General features: G+C 33.9%; 1 protein-coding gene across 7 annotated transcripts in view; it reads right to left on the bottom strand.

The window, feature by feature from the left end:
• Positions 1-22,335, bottom strand: part of Smox (Smad on X protein) — a 192,402-nt gene that overhangs the window by 58,688 nt on the left and 111,379 nt on the right. For 6 of the 7 annotated variants that reach the window (XM_035369412.2, XM_035369404.2, XM_035369386.2 and 3 more), the window contains exons 2-3: positions 14,595-14,788; positions 1,620-1,751 (exon numbers count right to left, since the gene is read on the bottom strand). In XM_035369412.2, the coding sequence (XP_035225303.1) occupies positions 1,620-1,751; positions 14,595-14,788 (326 nt within the window). Of the gene's footprint in view, positions 1-1,619; positions 1,752-14,561; positions 14,789-22,335 lie in introns of all 7 variants that reach the window. The other variant, XM_035369416.2, reaches the window with a different exon arrangement.

The following is a 22,335-nucleotide window of genomic DNA, read 5'->3' on the forward strand; positions in this document are numbered from 1 at the left end:
AATTATTTTTGTGTTTCTTAAGGACAATAACATCTAACTCTTAGGTATGTTACACATAAATCAAAAGTTTTTCTTCATTAATTATAGGTATGTAAAAAATTATTAAACAGTGACTTAGTATATACAAAGAAGAGTTATAAACTAGTTTAAATTCAAATAATTTATGAAAGGAGTTGCTTTCAAGTAGTGAATAATCTGAATTGCAATCTGCGCATATAAAATATTAGTGAACTAAACATAACAATGTAAAAGTAATGTAAAAATACACATTTACAATTTTCAGTTTTAATATTCAAAGCATTTGCTCATTGTTTTGTCTCAAAAGAATCCATTGAAATAAAATACAATAAGCACCATAAAAAATAAAAGGAAAGACTCATGTGTAGTTTTTTAAGACTTTCCTCATTTGTGTTTTATTACTTTTTCCTGATAATACCAGCAGCCCCTTGTATTTATGCACAAACAATATGTAAATTCTCATTCACAATATATGCTGAAAAATGACATGCTATGACCAAAGAAAAGTTTATAACAACACTGCAAAGCTTTAATTATTGCAGAATAAGTTCTATTTAAATGAAACAAATATAACAACACTACAAAGCTTTAATTATTGATGAATAAATTCCATTAAGATGAAACAAATTGTTGCCACCTTTTCATAGCATGAATATTCAAAAGTTAATTACTTTACAAAAAGCTCCATTTTTGCAAGCAACAAATAATTAATCTGCCTCATGCATAAAAATAAGATTATGCATTTTAATGAAATGTGTAATATAAGTTTTAACACAGAAATGACTATTATCCTTCTCATGCTGAACTTTCGATGAACCGTTAGGATTCAAAATTTATTGATCAATAAAATTTAGAATTTAAAAAATACTTTAAAGCTCCTGCTAAATTTCATTATGTACTTTTACAGAAATCTACAAAATACCACTAACTAGTTGCTAATCACAAGCATTCAGAAGTTTCAATGAATTAGAATTCCATGTTATTCTTTATAAATTCCATTTTAGCCTAGCAGCTCAGTTAATATGACCAAAACACACATTTTGTGGCAGTTACAGCCCTAAGTATTTTTTATAGCATAAAATGGGTAATATTCTCCTTTTGTAACACTCTCACACAGTATAAAGCAAATGATTCAACAATCACAGGCGTGAAAACCCCAAAATGAATATAATATGTTAAAAATGATTTACCAGAAAAAGGTATGAGACTTTTTGTAAAATAAAGGAGAAAACAGAGGACATATAAAACCTCGAACTATAATATAAACATCAAATATTATATTACCTCAGAAATTTGAGAATTTTCTTAAAAGGACTTAGGTTTCAGAACTGAAAAACATTAATATCTAGAAATTAAACACATTAAAAAATAACATTTGAAACAGAACAAATTCCTGACAGTTTGCATTAGTACCTTATTTTATTTTTCACTTTGTAATACACTTAAAATTCTTTGAGAAAAACTATAAGTTCAAAAACTTCAGTTCTGTTTTGGTTAGAGACTACATAATATAAAAATGAAAATTTCTGATCTGCACTATGTTCCAATAAATTTATCAAAAAATTACAATAAAATAAATTAATACTAGAAGTCACACATACCTGTCAAAGAAAGATTTTCAAGTCCTGAAGGAAACTCCGTGTTTTCAGGCACTGAATTAATATAATCGTCTAATGGGGGTAGTTGAGCAGGTATTTCTCCCGTATTTCGTGGGACTAAAATTGGTGGCAAAGCTAGGATACAAAAGGAAATGGTTTATTTTATATGTTTAAAAACAACTTTTTAATGAAAAAAAAAATATGAAATTTTATTTACAACAGGTATGAAAACTACAAAAGCAAAGTATTTTAAATTAGACTGATGTAAAAAAATTCAGGACAAAGTGGAGAAATTAATGTAACAGTTGCACAAACATGCAGTACTGGCACAAAGAATAATCAGATTTCCAGGGGACCATTACAGTAGGGTACGCAGATGTACAATGTGTACCAATGACACCTACCCAGAAGCGATGGCATTTTCTGATGGTGTCAAGAACATAAGGACTTGGGAGCACAGCAATAATAATAATTGTTCTTTACAGATGAGAACTAATTTAGCTTCCCAAGCTATTCCAAATATTTAGAGAGAATAAGAAACAGCCATCTCTTAAATATCATTGAAAGGCATCAGCTTTCAAGACGGCAGAGTTTATGTTTGAGGGCGCATACTACTGGCAGTGATATGGAGCTTCATATTTTCTAAGGTTCAGCCACTGCTTTCTCCTATGCATCTTTTTGAAAAGTATTGTAAGCTCTGAATTTCTGCTTTTGAATAGGAATGCTATATGTCACTGTACAGTGGATTTTTCCCGACTGGTCTACTTGGTATCTAAATCGAAGGCTTAAATCGAGATGCCTGGAAGCATGTTGCCAGCAACCAAATCTAGAATTACGATTGGTATGACAAGTGGAATGAGCTATGATACCTCACCAGCTTGTCAGACTTCAGTGCATTGGTAACCACCAATTACGAGACATCTGTAACTGAATGCTACAAAAGGAATCGGCTGATGTCTCTACAGCTCATCAATGATCTCATACTGATTATGGATAAACAGAGCACATCCTATATCACAAAATCAAGGGTGATCACATCCTCTATTGAAGACTTTATATGACATATATATTTATATTAGACTATTATGAAAATTTTAACCCGTCCTTTATTTCTGCACATCATGTATCTAACCAATATTAAATTTGCAATATCTTTTATACTCATACTGGTAAAAAGTGAAAACAGAACACCATGAATGCACAGGACTACTGTGGAATATGAGAGATTTGCAATATGATAGGAAGGAAATACTTCCAAATTCAAGAAAATGAAGCCATTTCTATTCAGTATATACTGGGCAATATTTTTAAAAAGGATAATTTCGCAATGTGTATAATAGTGTGGTCCTTATCTCTGAAGTTAGGAATTACTGTTGACAGGCCGTCTTATGTTCAGAAACTCCATGCTGATTCTGTTGTATTTAAAAAGGCCACTCAAGTTAGTTCAAATTCCTATTTACTATAATTATGTGCCTAAATTAATGCATAAAATATTTTCTGTCAATTTTTGATAGCACTGTCATCTTTCAGTGGCCATAGACAAGTCAATAAAGTTTTGCATTCGAAAAAGCAAGAGCAAAACCAAATTAACAGGAGCAAAGAAAGCAAACATTCAAGCTTAAGTGCACAGAAATATAAACAGCTCAGACTGTCACCCTGACATATAGTGGTCAGGGGAGCCTATCACGGTACAGAAGGACTCTGGTTTGAATCCCGGAGAAGACAGAGATTTTTGTATATGTCAATGCGGCATGGCGGCGAGCCAAAAGTCCTCTTGTGTGGATCGGTGGAAGGGGAAATGGGTGGGAGATCTCCCAGATCCCCTGCACCGGGTGCTCTCCCTCAAAATTGGTGGTGGAAAATAGAAGTCCAACCTCTCTTTAAAGTAGGCTCTGGCAACCATTGCTCCATGTAATATGGACAAGACGACTCAGACTGGAAGTGCCATTCCAATTTCCATCAGAGATGTTAATAGCAGAAACAACAGTGATAACCTTGAAGAGAAGAAAACACATGAAAATGCTGATTAAGAAAAGCAGTACCTTCGGTTGCTTCCAGTTACAAAAGAGCACATACAAATATCAGACTCAATCCCTGGCCATTTTACTTGAAATACAGAGAATTATTTACAGAGTAAATGCCATATACAAGAGATAGAACTTGAATACTTTTGGACAAAAAATTTTAAAAAAAACCTCCTCTGCCTAGCATGTCATGTTCATCACATATTAGTGCTCTTCTTGCAAGTGCAATCAGTGATGGTACACAGCACGCACCATCAGGCCTTGATACAGCCAAGTTTAAACATTTTAAATTGTAATGAAATAAGATTAATCAAACAGCTTATGAAGGTGCAATCAGTTATACAATAGTTTCAACAGCATTAGAAGATGAAAAGGGCACAAACTCAGAGAACTTCATGAAATTCTACTAAGAGATGAATACAGAAAACCCCCACTACTGGTAACCATTTTCCTGGAAAGCATTCCTTTATGTGGTATATGGTTTATATATTTTGAGGTTCATCATCCTTCTAGATGGGTGACATTGTATACTTTTGAAACAATTTTTCAAGGCTAGTTCAAACTCACTACACTGTTAGAAAACGAAGTGTAGTAACATGCATCTGTTTATCTTATCTTACAGCTAAGCTTAGAGATCATCTTTTGATTTCAGTCCCCTTTAATGACCTCAGTTTAGAGAAGAAATTTCATGCTTGTGAAATGATAAATGCTGCTATCTCTAAGTTACTAGTAAGAAACTAGAATGAGTACTGTGGTATTTTACTAAGGCACATGTAAGTTTTCCTTTTTTGATTAAAATGTGTGTACACATGCAAAGAAAGCTATGTTTTAGACCTTTCATGAAAGATACCATGTCAGTGAGTCTCACAAGCACATCCAGTTAAATGACAAGATTTCTCATGATATGAAGATTGGAGAATTTTCAGATTTAAAAAAATTAAGAATTTCTTTTATTGCCTTAATATCCCAGAAAATTACTTGGATTTTAATTATAAAATGTGAAAACTCAAAAATGATTACAAACAAGAAAGTATTTAGAATTAAAACACTTAAGGATTGTTAATGAGAATGCTGAAAGGAGTGTGGAACATATGCAAGAGAACGACAGCCTTATAATGAGAATGAAGACCAAACATAATATTTATTACAAGCTGCAGAACAGGACAAGAAGAATGAATAAAGACCAAACACAATAATTATAAGCGTAGAACAAAATAGGGGTAGTGAAATTGTCCGCAGCCAAATAAAACGAAAAAGCTCAATATCCTAAGAGTAAACTTTAAATGAATTTTGAATAATGTGATTTAACCTATTTTCCTTTTTTTTAATGGCCAACCACTTTATTTCAGGATTTCTTAAAACTTTTTGGTGAGGGGACCCCATAATATTTATGAAAATTTTGTGGAACCCCATAAGCATTGCACAAATCCCTCACACATGTGGATGAAACTGTGTTTCTTCACTTGCAATGTAATAGACTATTGCAGTTTTAGGTCATTAACTTTAATTTTTAAAGTAAAGTTAATGTTTCTATTGTAAAAAATGATACATGGAAATGTTTTCGTTTTTTCTTTGCCTGTATTATCTTATCTTTATTTTCAGATACATTATGTAAAAATATTTGATAATTGTAAAATTATTATATAAGAAATATCAATATTGCTACAATTTTTGGTGACCCCCTACTGTAGGACCCACAGTTTCAGAAACTCTGTTTTATTTAATAGCCATTAGCCTTGCATCACTACAAGGGCTGGAAATGATGACCATTTCATTATGGAAGCAGCTAACGGGTGGTCCCCACTGCTATGAGGGAACAGACAGTTACAACCATACCTTCTCCACGATTCGAATTCAGGCTCATCACTTTGGCAGTCAGGGTCACTGGCCATTATACTGGCTGGGTGGCTTAACTCTCTGGCTAATCATCCCATGTATTGTAACTCAACTCTTGCTGAGATCCGATGGCTGAGTGACGTCATCTCGAACTATGAACTCTCGCCTAGAGATCACGAGAACTCGGAACTGAGAAGTCGCACGCTGCGTCGTGCGAACATTTAAACCTTTTCATTATGTAAATATTCTGTAACCGTTTGCGTCTTCATTAAATATGTTTGTGTAAAGAAAGTATTAATCATTTATGGATTATCCCTCTCAAGATTTGGCAGAAGGAGTTGCACAGAGGATAATAACCAATGGCCCTGGCAGAACCCATTGGAACCAGGTAAGCAGTTTTGTTTTACCTTGATTAATTAGTTAGAAGTAACAATAACTATAGGATATAAATAATAATGTTGTGGTGCCATAACGTGGGGCCAATGGGTTTAATTTGAACTGAAATTTAATAGATTTTGCTTAAGCAAAAATGCAAAAACATTGGATTTAGAAAAATTTAAAAAGAAACGATCTGCTATAAGAGCAGTAGTTACGAGGCTGATAAATAAGATAGAAACAGAAATTGCTAATGAGGGGGATAAAAATGTAATTGAAGAAACGGTTGCTGAGTTAATTAGTAAACAAGAAGAACTAATCTTAGCAGATAATGGTACTGAAACTTTAATCGATGTAGCAAATTTAGAAGATGAAATAATGTCTAGAGAAGAGTATAAAAGTAAAATTATTATTTGGAAATTACACGCGAAAAGATATTTAGATACTAATTCACATAGCGCTAATTCTACTTCATGTAGAAATGTCACTGAATCGCAGAACAAATTTAAACTCCCCAAATTGGCACTGGAAACATTTTCGGGAAAGGACATGTGCAGTTGGCCCGGGTTTTGGGCACGATTTGAGACAGCTGTACATGAAAACGAAAGCCTACATGCGGTAGATAAATTTAACTATTTAAAGTCAATTCTTACTTCCGATGTAGAAACTGCAATACAAGGGTTGACGTTAACAGCAGAGAATTACGAAAAGGCTGTGAAAATATTAAAAGATCGCTTCGGACGCAAAGAACTAATAATAGATACCCACATGAACAATTTATTAACTCTGATTCCGGTTAAAAGGTCTTGCGATGTGACAGCACTTCAAAAATTATATGATCGTTGTGAAGTACAAATTAGAGGATTAGAATCGTGTAATATTTTACCAGATTCGTACAGTACCTTATTGTATCCGATATTAATAAAGGTAATTCCAAATGATTTAGCACTAGAATTTAATAGGAAATATGAAGATGATAACCAGACAAAAATTATGAATTTGCTCAATTTTCTAAGAAAAGAAATAGAAAGTCGAGAATGGACAGGATTTTTAGTTAAGCCAACAGATTCTGAAGTCACTGAAAGGAAATCCCATTCTGAAAATAAGCAGCAGTTTCGAGAACGTTTTCGAGACAGCGAAAGAAATCGGGATTATAATAAGGGTAGAATTCCTTCAGCAGCAGCGTTAAACACATCACTATCTAATAGCTGTTTATTCTGGTCTGAAAATCATACGTCAGAATCATGTCAAAAAACTGTGCCAGAGAAAAAGGAAGCGTTAAAGTGAAAGGGAATTTGTTTCATATGTCACAAAAGATACCATTTAGCGAGCATGTGCAAATCAAAACTAACTTGTGGTATTTGCGATCGGCAATATCATACATTGATACATTCTGACGAAACGAACGCGTCAGACAAGAGGCCCGTCCAAAGGGCAGTAGTCTCTTCTGTTTCCGATTGCGCAACAGCAAATAACTCATTTCTTCTGACAGCACGAGCTGAAATTATAAACACAGGCAATTGGCGCCAGCAAAGGGTTCGCTTGCTGTTTGATTTAGGATCGCAGCGAACATTTATTAGGGAGGACATCTGTAAGAAATTAAAACTTCTGGTTATTGGAGAAGAAAAATAAAAATATTCTCTTTTGGTTGCATGACTTCTGAAGCACAGAATGTTAAAAAAACCAGGCTCATTTTGCGTAATTCGAAGAATGGATATGAAATCAAAATAGAAGCTTTAATTATTTCTGTCATTAATGGATCACATATTCATTCCCCTAGAAATGAAATAGTTAATCTTATTAAAAAACAGGGCATACAACTTTCCGATGATTGGGGACAAGGGAATAAACTGCCGAAAATTTCTTTGCTGATAGGAGCGGATTTTTATTGGAAAATAGTTACGGGTAAGGTTCTCAGACTGTCTAATTCCTTAGTAGCGGTTGAAACAAAATTGGGTTGGACCATTAGTGGAACAGAAAGGGCTTATGGAATTTCCCCAAGTAATGTGAATACTATGAAGGCTGTGGTTCATAATAATAAAGATACACAGAATAAATCACTGTCTAGTTTGCTGAAGAATATCTGGGAGCTCAATTCTATGTCGATAAATTATGATTCGGATAACAAACTCGAATTAGAAGATAATTTAGTTTTTGATAATTTCAAAAGATCTGTGAAATTTGAAAACAATCGTTATATTGTTCATCTTCCCTGGAATCGTAATTCAAATGAGCTTGGAGATTGCTAAAATTAGATTTAAGAGTTTAAGTCGTAGATTTCAGAATAATCAACAGTTCTATAACAGATATTGCAAAGTAATTGATAAGTACTTAAAAGAAGGAATCGCCGAAGAGATTAACATTGAAATTGGACCAAAAACATTTTTTATGCCACATCAAGCCGCTATAAGAGAAAACAAGGAAACTACAGAACTCCGTGTGGTTTTAGATGCTTCGTCACATGTGGAGAATTGTTCATCACTAAATGACTGTTTATATTCAGGTCCCAAGATGTGTCCAGACATACTGGAATTGCTCCTTAAGTTCCGTCAAAATCGAATTGCATTTACAGCTGACATCGAACAAGCATTCTTGCAAATACTCTCTTGCTGAGGAAGACAGAAACGCAGTCAAGTTTCTATGGAATGATGGTGAATTAAATGGAACCAAAATAAAGGCTCTTCATATGACAAGGGTAATTTTTGGAGCAACATCCAGTCCGTTTCTTCTCAGAGCAACTCTTAATGTACACACTGACAAATACAAGTCGCAGTATCCGAACGTATTTTCCATGCTAACTGAAAATATGTATGTTGACGATTTAATCTCTGGAGCAGATGAAGAATCAGCATTCCAGGAATCGGAACATATTAAACGCATACTGAAAGAAGGCGGATTTAACATGCGGAAGTGGAAAACGAATGAAATGAATTTACAAAGGGTATGGAATGAAGAAGATTTTTCACACAATTCGACTTGTTCTAAAGTATTGGGATACATATGGAATAGGTCAAATGATACATTTTTGATAGAAATTGAAGATTTGGTAAAAGATGCCAAAAGGATAGATAACATACCAACTAAAAGGGAAATCTTGAGATTTCTAGGATGTTTCTTTGATCCACTGGGGTTTTAAATCCATACACCATTCAAGCTAGGATTTTATTACAAGATTTATGGGAACAAAAGATAGCATGGGACACTGAAATACTAGAAAATCTCAGAAAGAATTGGCAAAGCTGGTGTGATGAATTAGCTCATATTTCTAGTTTGGAAATACCAAGACATCAGTTTGCATGTGCTGGGAAAAGGGATATAAAGGATGGTCTACAATTACACTGTTTCACAGATGCAAGTCAGAAGGCCTATGCGGCTGTTCTGTATTTTCGTTATTCGAAAAATGGAGTCAGTCATACAAGTTTCATTACATCAAAATCACGAGTACCACCTTTGAAAAAATTATCACTTCCCAGATTGGAATTGATGGGTGCTTTGATAGGCTCCCGCTTGTCAAAATATATCCAAAAGAAACTTCGGGACATTGATTTAATTGTATATATGTGGACTGATTCTGGTATAACGTTACACTGGATTCGAAGTGATGTGAAAAGGTGGAAGCCATTCGTTCAGAACAGAGTGAAGGAAATACAAAAGAATTCAGATGTCTTGAACTGGAGATAACGCCTGGTGAACATAATCCAGCTGATTTGCTAACTAGAGGTGAAAATGTCAAACATCTGAAGCAGAATAGCATATGGTGGGAAGGGCCCACATGGTTAAAAGAAGAAATGGAACACTGGCCAAAACTGAATTTATGTTCCACAAAGAACATTGAAGATTCCAACAAGGAACTAAGAAAAACATCGAAGAAAGTTTTCGTACATGCATGCGTTACCGAACCTTCCAAAGATTTATTTAAAACCCAAAATTATAGCAATTTACACCGAATTTACTGAATTACTGCGTGGTGCTTAAGGTTCATCAACAATGTTAAAAATACCTCAAAATTATCAGGATGTTTGCAGGTTACCAAATTGGAAATGGCAGAAACTTATTGGATCAAACGTGTTCAGGAGCGAAATTTCACAAATGAAATACGGGCATTGAAGAGAACGAGGAATTAGGTTCAAAATCAAAACTGAAGTCTCTCAGTCCATTTGTAGACGAAAGTGGTGTAATTTGTGTTGGTGGACGATTAGAAAATTCAAATTTGGATTACAAACAAGCACATCCAATTGTGTTGCCTGATAAAGATCATTTGTCTGATCTAATTATTCTTCACAGTCATCAGGTGGTAGGGCACGGAGGAATAGCAGATACTTTAATAAATCATATAAGAGATAAATTTTGGTTGCTGAAGGCTCGTAAGAAAATTAAGTGTTTTGTACAATTGCAATGTCTGCAAAATATTTCGAACTAAACCTTTCATGCAAGATATGGCACCTCTCCCACCAGACAGATGCTGAGAAGCCTTTCCTTTTGAGAACTCCGGGATAGATTAAGCGGGTCCACTGTACGTCAAAAGTGGAAGAGAATTATCTAAGACATACGTTTTACTGTTTACCTGTGCCGTAATTAGAGCCGTGCATTTCGAACTTACAGCTGACCTTTCCACAGAAAAATTTTTGCTTGCATTTAGACGGTTCATAGCGAGAAGAGGTTTGTGCCGAATAGTGTACACCGATAACGCCAAAACCTTTAAAAGAGCGAAAAAAGAATTAGAGCTATTGAAGGAGGTGATGAAAAGCAATAAAGTTCAAGACGAGTTCTCTAAACAAGGAATCAAATGGAAATTTATGGTTGAGAGGGCGGCATGGTGGGGAGGCTTTTGGGAACGTATGGTTCAGTCTTTGAAAGCTGTTCTGAAGAGAATCTTAGACAAATCATCCTTAACTTTCAGGGAATTAGAGACAGGCATAACAGAAGTGGAAGCTATATTGAACTCCAGACCTTTAACATTTACATACTCGGATCTAGGAGAGCCAGAATCTTTGACCCTGGTCACTTCTTAATAGGAAGACGGTTGCTATCATTGCCGCAAGGAAGCTCTAAATTAACTTCAACAAAGGAGAGTCTGACACGTCGATTTAGACATCAACAGATACTGGTAGAAAGAATCTGGCGAAAATGGAGGCAGGATTATTTGATGAATTTAAAATCTGCTCATTATTCCAAACTGGCGAAAATAGGAACCTGTTTGAAGAAAGAAACTATTGTATTAGTGCATGAAGATAAAATTCCACGGCTGATGTGGAAGATGGGCATCATAATGGAAGTCTTTCCTGGGAGAGATGGCAAGGTGAGAGCCTGTGCTGTTCGCTTGCCCAATGGCCATACGATTAGAAGACTAGTGCAATTACTATATCCAGTGGAGCTGGAATGTAATAAGGACAATTACAGCAATTGTCCTTCCGGGCGGGAGGATGCTGTAACTCAACTCTTGTTGAGATCCGATGATGGCTGAGTGACGTCATCTCGAACTCGGAACGCTCGCCTAGAGATCACGAGAACTCGGAACTGAGAAGTCGCATGCTGTGTCGTGCGAACATTTAAACCTTTTCATTATGTAAATATTCTGTAACCGTTTGCTTCTTCATTAAATATGTTCGTGTAAAGAAAGTATTAATCATTTATGGATTATCCCTCTCAAGATTTGGCAGATGGAGTTGCACAGAAGACAACAACCAATGGCCCTGGCAGAACCCATTGGAACAAGGTAAGCAGTTTTGTTTTACCTTGATTAATTAGTTAGAAGTAACGATAATGATAGGATATAAATAATAATACCATGATTTCCACAGTAAACTCAAATGTAGCAAAATTTGCTCATCCCGCAGGCATGTGTTTTTCTTCCTTTATTGAGGAGTGCATCCCGTTTTTTCCCCGTTTAACCACTGAAATAAATTATATACAGTATTAGACGTTTAGTTTACACTTTGGGCAATACATATCGTTAATTGTCCACTAAATTGCGGCGTTTGAAGGCACGTGGTATTACCGCTCAAACTCCACTTTTTTCTTACAGAAATGGCTGCTAGAAAACATTCAGCAATTATCTTGATTATTTAATTAAATTATTGAATTATTAATTAGATTTATTGAATCTGGTGCAAAGACTGTGAAGTTGGACTTAGTATTGAACCCTGTTTTGAACTCTATCATACTAAACTGCATTTTCTAAGGTATTTTCCCCTCAGTGCTTTATATTTCCTTAAATTTTATACATTTTACTTTTTTATATTATGCAATAAATAGAAATTAACTGTAATTCGACTGAAATTTATTTAAAAAAAAAAAGATTTTTTTGGTTATAACATCTGAAATTGGTTTTTCTGGCAACTTAGTTTCACATGATAAAAATCTATATAAAAAATATTTTCTAGAAAGAAAAAGTGCATTTTTCAAATCTCCAATATATATATAGATTTAAATTATGCCCCCCAATAAAAAAAATTGCCAATTTGAAAGCCATTAAATAAAACATTAATAATGCATAATGCTGCATTCCTTATCTCTTACATTTTACATCTGCTGTCAACTATAGACCTCTCCTCTTTAATTCATTACATAATCCAATGAAAGGGTCAACAGGTTTCAATATGGACTCTAATAAAATACCTTTTGAATCTACTAGCATAAAGGAAGCATTTGCCTGTGTATTAGGCATAGATTTCAGTACAATAACTATCAATAAGCAAAACTAAACGAAATTACCATTTTCACCCAACTCATCCATACTTCAAATGATCAAATGTACATAATATTTTGCATCATCTCTTAATTTGCTACAGACTTTTTAACTATAGTACAAAGTCAGAAATCCGGAATGGTCGGGACTTCGCCGATTCCGGATTTTTCTGGATAATAGATCATCAATTTAAATCTGGTAAGATGGCATGCAGAAATTATACAATTAAAAATATGAAATCATAATTTATGAAAAAAAAGAACAATTATGATCTAAAGGGTATCAAAATTTACAAAAAAAGCTTAATATTTATCTATTTACTTTACTAAACATTTCTTTCAATGTAAGTTGTTTAAGATGTTTCCACAAAAAATTTAAAAAGTTCCTTTTTCTTTGTCTCGTATACAGCAGACTTTCGCATACTCCTCACATAATTTTGAGACGGATATGCCTTTATCTATTTTTTGCAACAATTTCGCTTTTTGTTTAATGGACATCGAAACATGGTTTCGCTTTGTAGATCCTTTGGCAACTCCAGAATTCGAAACTCTTTTCAACATAATCGAAAGTTCAAGCTTAGTTTTTATAAAATTGCCATAATAATAACAGACTGTAAAAAATAATAAGCTGAATCAAATTAGAAGATTAGGGAGCAGCACAGTCTGCTACATTAATTGAAATGCCTTAGAATTAGTAAAGATAATTTTAGCCCAGCTTAATAGCGTCCGTTATATATTATTGGCTGTGTATCACAAGATTGGCAACGAAAGCCAAGTTGTTTTGCTAAATTTTGTCTTGCTCCTATTGTGTACTGAATTAAGCCTGAATTGTATTAGTTTAGTTATTTACTATACCTACATTTTTTTTATTGCACATGCTTAAAACTAATCTGAGTTCTGAATAAATAAACTTCAGGCTTTATCTAGGGCCGGCGCTCAATACCACTTGGTGCAGTCTCTACGGGTCCTAAATTCTGCTACAAAGCACTTTCCTAAATTTTAAATTTTCACCGTGACTAAACTTTGGATCCTAGTGCTTTCCCCAAATCATAAAAACTTCTCATCCCTTAATTTTGCCGCTCGGTGCTTCCACACATTCCAAAAATTTTGTCTTCCCTAAATTCTGCCATCCAGTGTCGACATATTCTGCCGCCGCTTCTGGGTTTATGGTGAATAATGTATCAGTTATTCTTAATTAAAATAGCACTGAATATAATCTTTTGGCCTATGAGTTTCATTTACAAAATCTATTTTTAGCATATGAAAAGAAATTTTTGTTGAACTTTCCTTCGTCAATATTTCTTAGAGCATTTAAAAATCTGTAATCATCGCCAAGCATAATGTTAGCATAAAAGGTTGCCATACTCTTGTTATTCAATTACTAATATAAAAAAAGTTTAGACTTCACTGCAAGAGTTATTACTGAAGCTATCATGTATTGATAAACATGCGGTGATGAAAGCAAAATATAATAAATAATGACTCGCCAGGTCGGCGTCAGAGAAATAAAATAGGTGAATGTTTCGGTTTGAGATGTATGCCCAAGTAGATACTCAGCTACGGAGCCAAATTATTAATCTCACAAATTTATGCTTACATGATTGCTTTTCCATAACAAGGTATTTTATGTAGTGTCTAAGTGAAATTAAGAATCGGAATTTATAAGTGGAAATCTCTACATGTTTTATTATGGAAGGAAAATTCAAATGCGCATGCGTTAAGCATTAATTTTTAAAAATTTTTTTGTGGCTTTGAGGTTAGGATTTTGGATTATTCCGGATAATGGACGTCCAGATTTCGGACTTCATACTGTATTACAATCATGTTTATTACTCTACCTACAACCATGCTAATTTTTATTGACAGGAACCTCTTTCTTTCATGTTTTCAGTTCTACGAGTAGTTAATGTAACAATTTAAAAAAAGTTACAATGTAGTAACTTAAATGTCAAGGAATAAGAGTCCAATAATAATCACAATCAAATATTTTTAAAATGCATATTCAGACAAAATAAAAATTTACCATTAAAAGCCATGAAAGATTATAAACATCTACCTGGTGTTTCAATGCGTAAATAATGGTAAGGATTGACACAAACTTCGTCTCTTTTCAAATTAAAAGCAAATTCACAACTTTCTATTGCTCTTAACTCGTGGTGGCTTTGTAAGTCTGGCCAGCGCCAAAGGCGGCAATAAATAACATGAGGGAGCCCTTTACGATGAGAAACTTGTAAGCGTCCGTCTAATGACCTGAAAAATAAAAATATATTAATTAGGAATTGTTTATATAAATACTTCTACGGACTTGCATTATACATACTGTACAATATATATGCGTGTAATTAAAGGTATATTTAACCCCTTTGCGCCGACTGTCACGTATACGTGCCAGCAACGAACACACTTACCTACCGGCCGACACGCAGGCGTGCCAGAGGATTGTTCCGTTCTCTACCGACTGTCCCGTATTTGTGCCAGTACTTTGGAACGTTTTTCAAACTATAATTTCTGCCACAAGATGGCACTGTATGTCCATATGGTTTCAGATACATGTAAATTAGACCTTCTACTCGAAATGAGAGAAGCATGACTCACATACACGTGTTTTTGATTATATAAACAAACGGGAAAATAAATGTTTCCGAATGGCGTGATTTATGACGTCTCTTTAAATCGCACTTTATTCGCACGTGGTAGTTGTTTACTGTAAGTAGAGAAGTTTTATTTGCTCTAAAGCGTTGGGTATTTCGGTTTGCAGTTAAGTTTTTAGAAAATAATTAGATCTTGTTAGACGTGAATTCTTCGTTTTTACCGTTGCAATGTCGAAGCGTCGAAAATGTTTAACAGAGCATGAAATAGCAGAAATGATGCAAAATATTTCAGATATTGATTCTAAAATTCTGATATTCTGATATTGATTCTGAAAGATTAACTGAAAGACATTTTCCAAAACTTTGTTCAGAAGAGACTGATAAGAAAATGAGACCAAGATGCTTCGTTTGTTCACATTCCCGGAAAAATCCTCCAAAACGGCAAATGAGTTATTACGAGTGCAAGGAATGTAACGTAGGACTGTGTGTAGATCCCTGTTTTCAAATTTTTCATACGAAAAGAGAATTTTAAGTAATATATTTAGTTTTCAGATGTATAATGTTAAAATTCATAAAATGGTGAGTAATTAAAATAAAATGTGTAAAATATGCATTTAAACAAGAAATAAGGTAATTAAAGTATATATATAAAAATATTTATAAAGCATAAGCCATTTAAATACTCTATAGAGCATTATTAAACAATGCGTTGATACTTCGGAAATTTCATGGATTTAGGCTTAGTAGCAAAAAAGCCCCCAGCCCTGGAGAGACGCTCGCGTAAGACACTGCCGGCCTCAGCGATAAGCGCGTTTTCGCTACCCGGCTCGAAGGGGTTAAGGGTGATGGAATGAACCTTTTGATGAAGAAAAATTTCTGGCAGTTGCTGTCGTTATTGTTAATGCTCACATGTCTGACCTATAGTCAACCCAAGCACACAGAATTCCTCATGGCAAAGAGCGCAAGTTTATGCCTGTTGTTGGCAACAGCCTTGAGCACCTTACCAGGTTACAATGCAATTTAGCTCAGTTCTATACCCAATTTTGATGAAGAATATAGGGTATAGCGGTTAGCGTCACTGTCTGCTGTGTCAAAGGGCCCAGGTCATTGGGCGGGCCAGCAGTCATTGTCGTAGTTGAGATAAAAATTTAGAATACACAGTTGACATCTTTAACTGTTGACTGGATGATGGGTTAATGCATAATTTATTTTTTCGATATTCTTGAAAGATATTTTTTCACATCACTGCATTATGGTGGCAAATAAGCATCCCAGGATTTATCTGTGACATACTACATTTGTAAAACAACAGAGGAAATCAAGCAGTGACCAGACGATGTTAGTTTAGCAAGTGAGAAAAAGGGAAAAGGGGCGGCAAGAGGCAATCCAGAGTAGCTCAAATATTTATAAGCTCTGGATATATTGTTTCTATCTGAATTTTTATAGGTTATGAGGCAGTCACTCTGCCAAGAAATTTTATTGCTTTTCAGATGTTAGGAGGGGGACAAGTAGAAATCTAAAAAGGAAATTTAAACGTCAAATTTCAAATTGTTAATAATTTTCTGATTCAGTTTCAGATTTTAGCCCTGACATGTACATTAGGACATGTACATTTTTATCGAAGTTTTCTTATTATATTATTGTATTTTATTTTTTACTCTGTACTAATTTCAATCGTACATTTAAATTGCTATGCAACAAAACGCATAATTTTGTTCTACACTAAGTAAATAATTTTTATTTTTCAAAGAATTTCATTAATATATAATTCAGATATTTTGACGTTATACTGATTAGATTTTACAAGAGACTTCCAAAACACCAGAGCTCTAAAATTTATTGAAGAATGCTCTTCAAAAATTGCAAGAACTTTTCAAAACTTACATTTCAGAAACTTTCAACCTGCATTCTAATTTTACAATAGTTTTATTATAAAAATCTAATTTGGAAACATATAAAAATCTAATTTGGTTTTTGAGTTTTTTCCTCTTTAAAGTGGGGGGGAGGGGATATGTAAAATATAAAATATGAACTATGAAACTAAATCATTAACAACAAAAATCTGAAAGCTTTCAGATTTTATATTATGCCCAAAGAGGTGTAATATAATTTTCACGCCTCTTTGGGTGTAAAACTTGACTTTAACTTTTTGTGTATTGCTTTTATTTATTAAATATCTTTGCATTTAAACCACATAAGATTCAATTCAACAGCAATATTACAAAATATTTAAAAAAACAGTATATCTTTAGAATTTACAATAGACACTAAAGACATTTTTTTTTTTTTTTTTTTTTTTTTTTTTCAATACAGTGTTGTCACTGCTTGCGTTGAATTCATCGAGTTTGTTAACCAAATTCATAAAAGTTTTACAAAATATGAAACAGATAATGAAACAAATTTAAAATTTGAGCTTCTAGGTGCTCATGTTCAGGTGAAGGATTATGTTATTCAAAATTTGATGGCTATAGGGTATTGTAGAATTTTATCACAATGATAGAAATATACATACATTCACGCAGATTCTTCATTATTTAATTTCTTTAAATATAATACAAGGTGATAATAGTTGGTAGCAAAAATTTAAAAAGTGATTCGTTATTTATAGTGAAAAGCCACAAAATGCCGTTTTGAAACTAACAGCCCTTCTTGGGCTATCTCCTTTTTGGGCCAAAAATTATTAACAACTGGCAATTAGACACTTAAATTTCCTTTTTAGATTTTATACATGCAATGCATCAAAATTTCTCGACGGTGCATTTATTTCGTAGCCAGTCAAATTCAAATGGAAACAACAGATCCGAAGCTAATAAATAGCTGAGCTGGGTCAACTTTATTTAACCTTTTCGCTTCTCACTTGCAAAATTAACATCGTCTGGTAACTGCTTGGTTTCCTCTATTGTTACAGAAATGTAATATGTCATAGATAAATCCTGGAGTGCTTATTCGCTGCTGTAATGTAATGATAAGGAAAAAGTATTGTTCAAGAGCAAATTATTCATGCTTCTTAATTATGCAGTTATGTCATCACCACCCAGTCATCATTCAAAGATGTCAACTGAGTGTTTTCCTAAATTCTCAACTACTACAAGGACTGCCAAGAGTCTCTTTTCATCAATAGGTTCATTCCATCACCACTAAATATGCTTTTTCATTACATTATATATGCATATTAAATATTTGTATTTCACCATTTTAAAAGATAAGAACCTTTACAAACTCTTTGGAAAACTGACATTTATTATAAGGGTGACTAACTGTTTTGTTTTCCTTGGGACCTCATCTATATTTAACCTATTTTATACTCATGCTTTCAGCTCCTGTAGAGACTTCAAAATTCTATAGCATTTTTTGTTAGCAATCCAGGTTAGTAATATAAAATAATTATTGTACCCAAAATAGATTTAATTATCAGTGGCATTAATACTTAAGTTAAGCATACAGTAAATTCCAAATACTGAATGATATAAATCTATTAATAAAATATCATAGTAGATAATCGCGGATTGTAGTAGATAATTGGATTACCATTTCGGGGTTCGAATATGCTTCAATTCTTGCCACATTCAGTTCATGTTGACTTTAATTCTCCAAGTACAGTCAAAAGTCGTTAATTTGGACACCCATAATCCGGAATGATCTATAATCCGGACCTCAAAGCTACAAACTTTCTGCGCATGCGTCGCGTTGACGCATGCGTGTAAGACCTTTACCGCTGCGAATTTGCGTGTGCGCGTGCGCAAAATACGTTTACGAATGCGCGTTTAATGTATAACGGACGGGATAAGCTAAGCTAAAATTATATAATTATCTATTTCAGTTAATGTTGCAGATTGTGTTGTTCCTTAATCTTCGAATTGGATCCGGATTATTATTTTTTGCAGACTGTTAGAGCAATTTTATAAAAGTAAGCTTGAACTTTCGATTATGTCAAATAGAATTTCCGATATATATTTACTCATATGTAAAGGATATACAAAACGAAAGTATCTTTCGGAGTCCATTAAACAAAAAGTGGAATTGCTGCAAAAAATGGATAAAGGCATATAATTTGTTTATCTAAACTTTAACGTTTGTTTATCTAAACTTTGTTTATCTTTAACGCCGCGGCGGCGTGCTATGAATTGGAAGTTGATCTGTCAGCACTATCCTTATCTTAAGGGCAGATGTTTTTATTTTATTTGGCTTATAATTGCTTACTCAATCTAGTATTTCATCTCGATGTACTCCGTCTTTGATATGATTTAAATCAAATGCCTCGTCATTATAATTCGCTTCCGATAGCGAAGAAAGTGACAGAGGTTATTAAAAACGAAAAAATTTCGATTGACAAATTAGTCGGTATTCTCGACACAGCAATTATAGAACTTGAACAGCGGAACTTTGTAACTGAACAAGAAATTATGTCTGTTTATAGAATTAAAGAGAATGTATTATCACATAAAAAACGAAGCAACTTAAACAACTTACATTAAGAGAAATGTTTAATAAAGTAAACACATAAATATTAAGCTTTTGTTTTTTGTAAATTTTGATACCCTTTAGATCATAATTGTTCTTTATTTTGTAAATTACGGTTTCATATTTTTAATTTTATAATTTCTGCATGCCATTTTACCAGATTTAAACTGATAATCTATAATCCGGAAAAATCGATAATCCGGAATCGCCGAAATCCCGACGAGTCCGGATTAACGACTTTTGACTGTAATATGTTTTACCATCCACTTTCATATGAATGCAGTACTGTAAAAACGCCAACCAAGAAGAAATATAAAGAATTTTGTGTTTATTTAAAGAAAACAGGAAGAACAGTATTCATGGTTAAAGTCTCTGCCCTCAGTGTTCACAAAGGTTTCTAAACAATTTTGCAAATATGAGACATTGACTCTAAACAACAACATGCCTATACTCAAATATAAAAAGAAGAGGGATGAAAAGATGTTTTCAAATTTTAATCTCTTTTTCAGTAACACCAGCAAGAGTTACACACCAGAGAGAGTACCTAAAGCATTTATAAAAATGCTTCAGATAAACTAGCAATACTTTACCACACAGCAAAACATAACATTAGATGCAGAAGCATAGGCTACATGAAAAATTGAACTATATTCTATCAGTTTTATCTACTTTAGGGAGGAAAGCTTTTGTGAAGGATTTTCCAATAGAAATTGGCTTGGACTGCCTTTATTATATAGTGTATAAAGTCCGTAATCCGGACGTCCATTATCCGGAATGATCTATAATTCGGAACTCAAAGACACAAACTTATTTTTGTATGCTTTAAGCATATGTGTTTAATGTATAACAGATGATACAAGCTAGGCTAAAATTATCTTTACTGATTCTAAGGCACTTCAGTTAATGTTGCAGATTGCGCTGTTCCTTAATCTTCTAATTGGATCCAGCTTATTATTTTTTGCAGACTGTTAGAGCAATTTTATAAAAATTAAGCTTGAACTTTCGATTATGTCAAAAAGAGTTTCCAATTCTGGAGCTGCCAAAGGATCTACAAAGAGAAACCATGTTTCGATGTCCATCAAACAAAAAGTGAAATTGCTGCAAAAAATGGATAAAGGCATATCCGTCTCAAAATTATGCGAGGAGTATAACATTGGAAAGTCAACTGTACATGACATAAGCAAAAAGAAAAAGGAACTTTTTGAATTTTTTATGGATTCCGACACCCCCACTTGCAATAAATAACAGAAAAAGCGTTCATTATGCTAAAAGTGACGATCATGACAAAGTGATGGTTGAATAATGGAACAGAGAGCGTCGCAGCGAGGGCGTGCCGTTGACGGGTCCAATGCTAATGGCTCAAGCCAAAATATTTCATGAAGAAATGAACTTAACCACTGAGTGCACACATTCGACAGGTTGGTTAACCAAATTTAAAAATCGCCATGGTATAAGACAATTAAAAATTTCAGGTGAAAAGCTTCAGCTGATACTGAAGCTGCTGAACAATTTGCAGACGAATTCATTGAACTCATTACTAGTGAACAATTATCTCCAGAACAAATTTACAACGCTGATGAAACTGGTCTTTTCTGTCAATATGTACCGCGAAATACCTTGGCAACCTCTACAGAAAAGGCTCCACTGGTGTCAAAGATTCCACAGCGAGACTAACAACTTTAGCGTGCGCAAATGCTACACGAACGCAAAAGTGAAAGCTTTTCGTAATCGGAAAACATGCACAATCTCGAGCATTTAAAGGAGTAACGATTTTCCACGGTATATATCGTGCAAATAAAAGAGCATGGATGACACAAGCACTGATGAATGATTGGTTTGAAAATCATTTTATACCCGAGGCTCGGTGACATTTGAATTCGGTTGGTTTACCTGACGACTCAAAAGTAGTCTCGATTGTTGACAACTGTTCGGCGCATACTTCACTTAAAGTTTTAGTGAAAGACAATGTATCCGTATTATTCTTCCCTCCAAATTGTATGTCTATTATTCAGCCTATGGATATGGGAATAGTGCACAAGCTGAAATGCAAATATAAAGCAGCATTTTTAAAATCTATGTTAAATTTCTTGAACAATGGCAACACTATTCAAGACTTTTTGAAATTTTTTAGCATAAAATCTGCTGTGTGGAGCACCGCAAGATCATGGGAGGATGTGTCTCCAGATACGTTAAAAAATGCTTGGCATAATTTATGGCCAGCTATCATTTTTCATGGCGAGGACGATGAAGATGATAGCCGCGAATTTGAAGTTTTTGGACATAGCAAACTAAAGGTGAAATTTTCCAGTTATTGGATTTTGTAAAGAAATGTGGAGAAGCTGTAATAAATAAAGATGATATAACAGAAGTTTTTCATTGCGACGACAATGCTTCAATTATCAATCAATTAACAGACTGTGAAATCTGTAGTATGGTTCTAGATCCAGAAAATACCGCTTCCGATAGTGATGAAAGTGAGCGAGAGGTTATTGAAAACGAAAAAAATTTCGATTAACAAGTTAGTCAGTATCCTCACCACAGCAATTACAAGACTTGAACAGTGGAACTTTTTAACTGAACAAGAAATTATGTCTGTTTATAGAATTAAAGAGAAAGTATTAGCACACACACACACACACACACACACAAAACAAAAAACAAAAAAAAAAAAAAAAGAAGAAGAAGAAGAAGAAGCAACTTAAACAACTTACATTGAAAGAAATGTTTAATAAAGTAAACAAATAA

The sequence above is a fragment of the Stegodyphus dumicola genome, chromosome X2, assembly GCF_044657685.1.
Source record: "Stegodyphus dumicola isolate Sdum_Otavi_A_Nest chromosome X2, ASM4465768v1".
NCBI lineage: Eukaryota > Metazoa > Arthropoda > Arachnida > Araneae > Eresidae > Stegodyphus > Stegodyphus dumicola.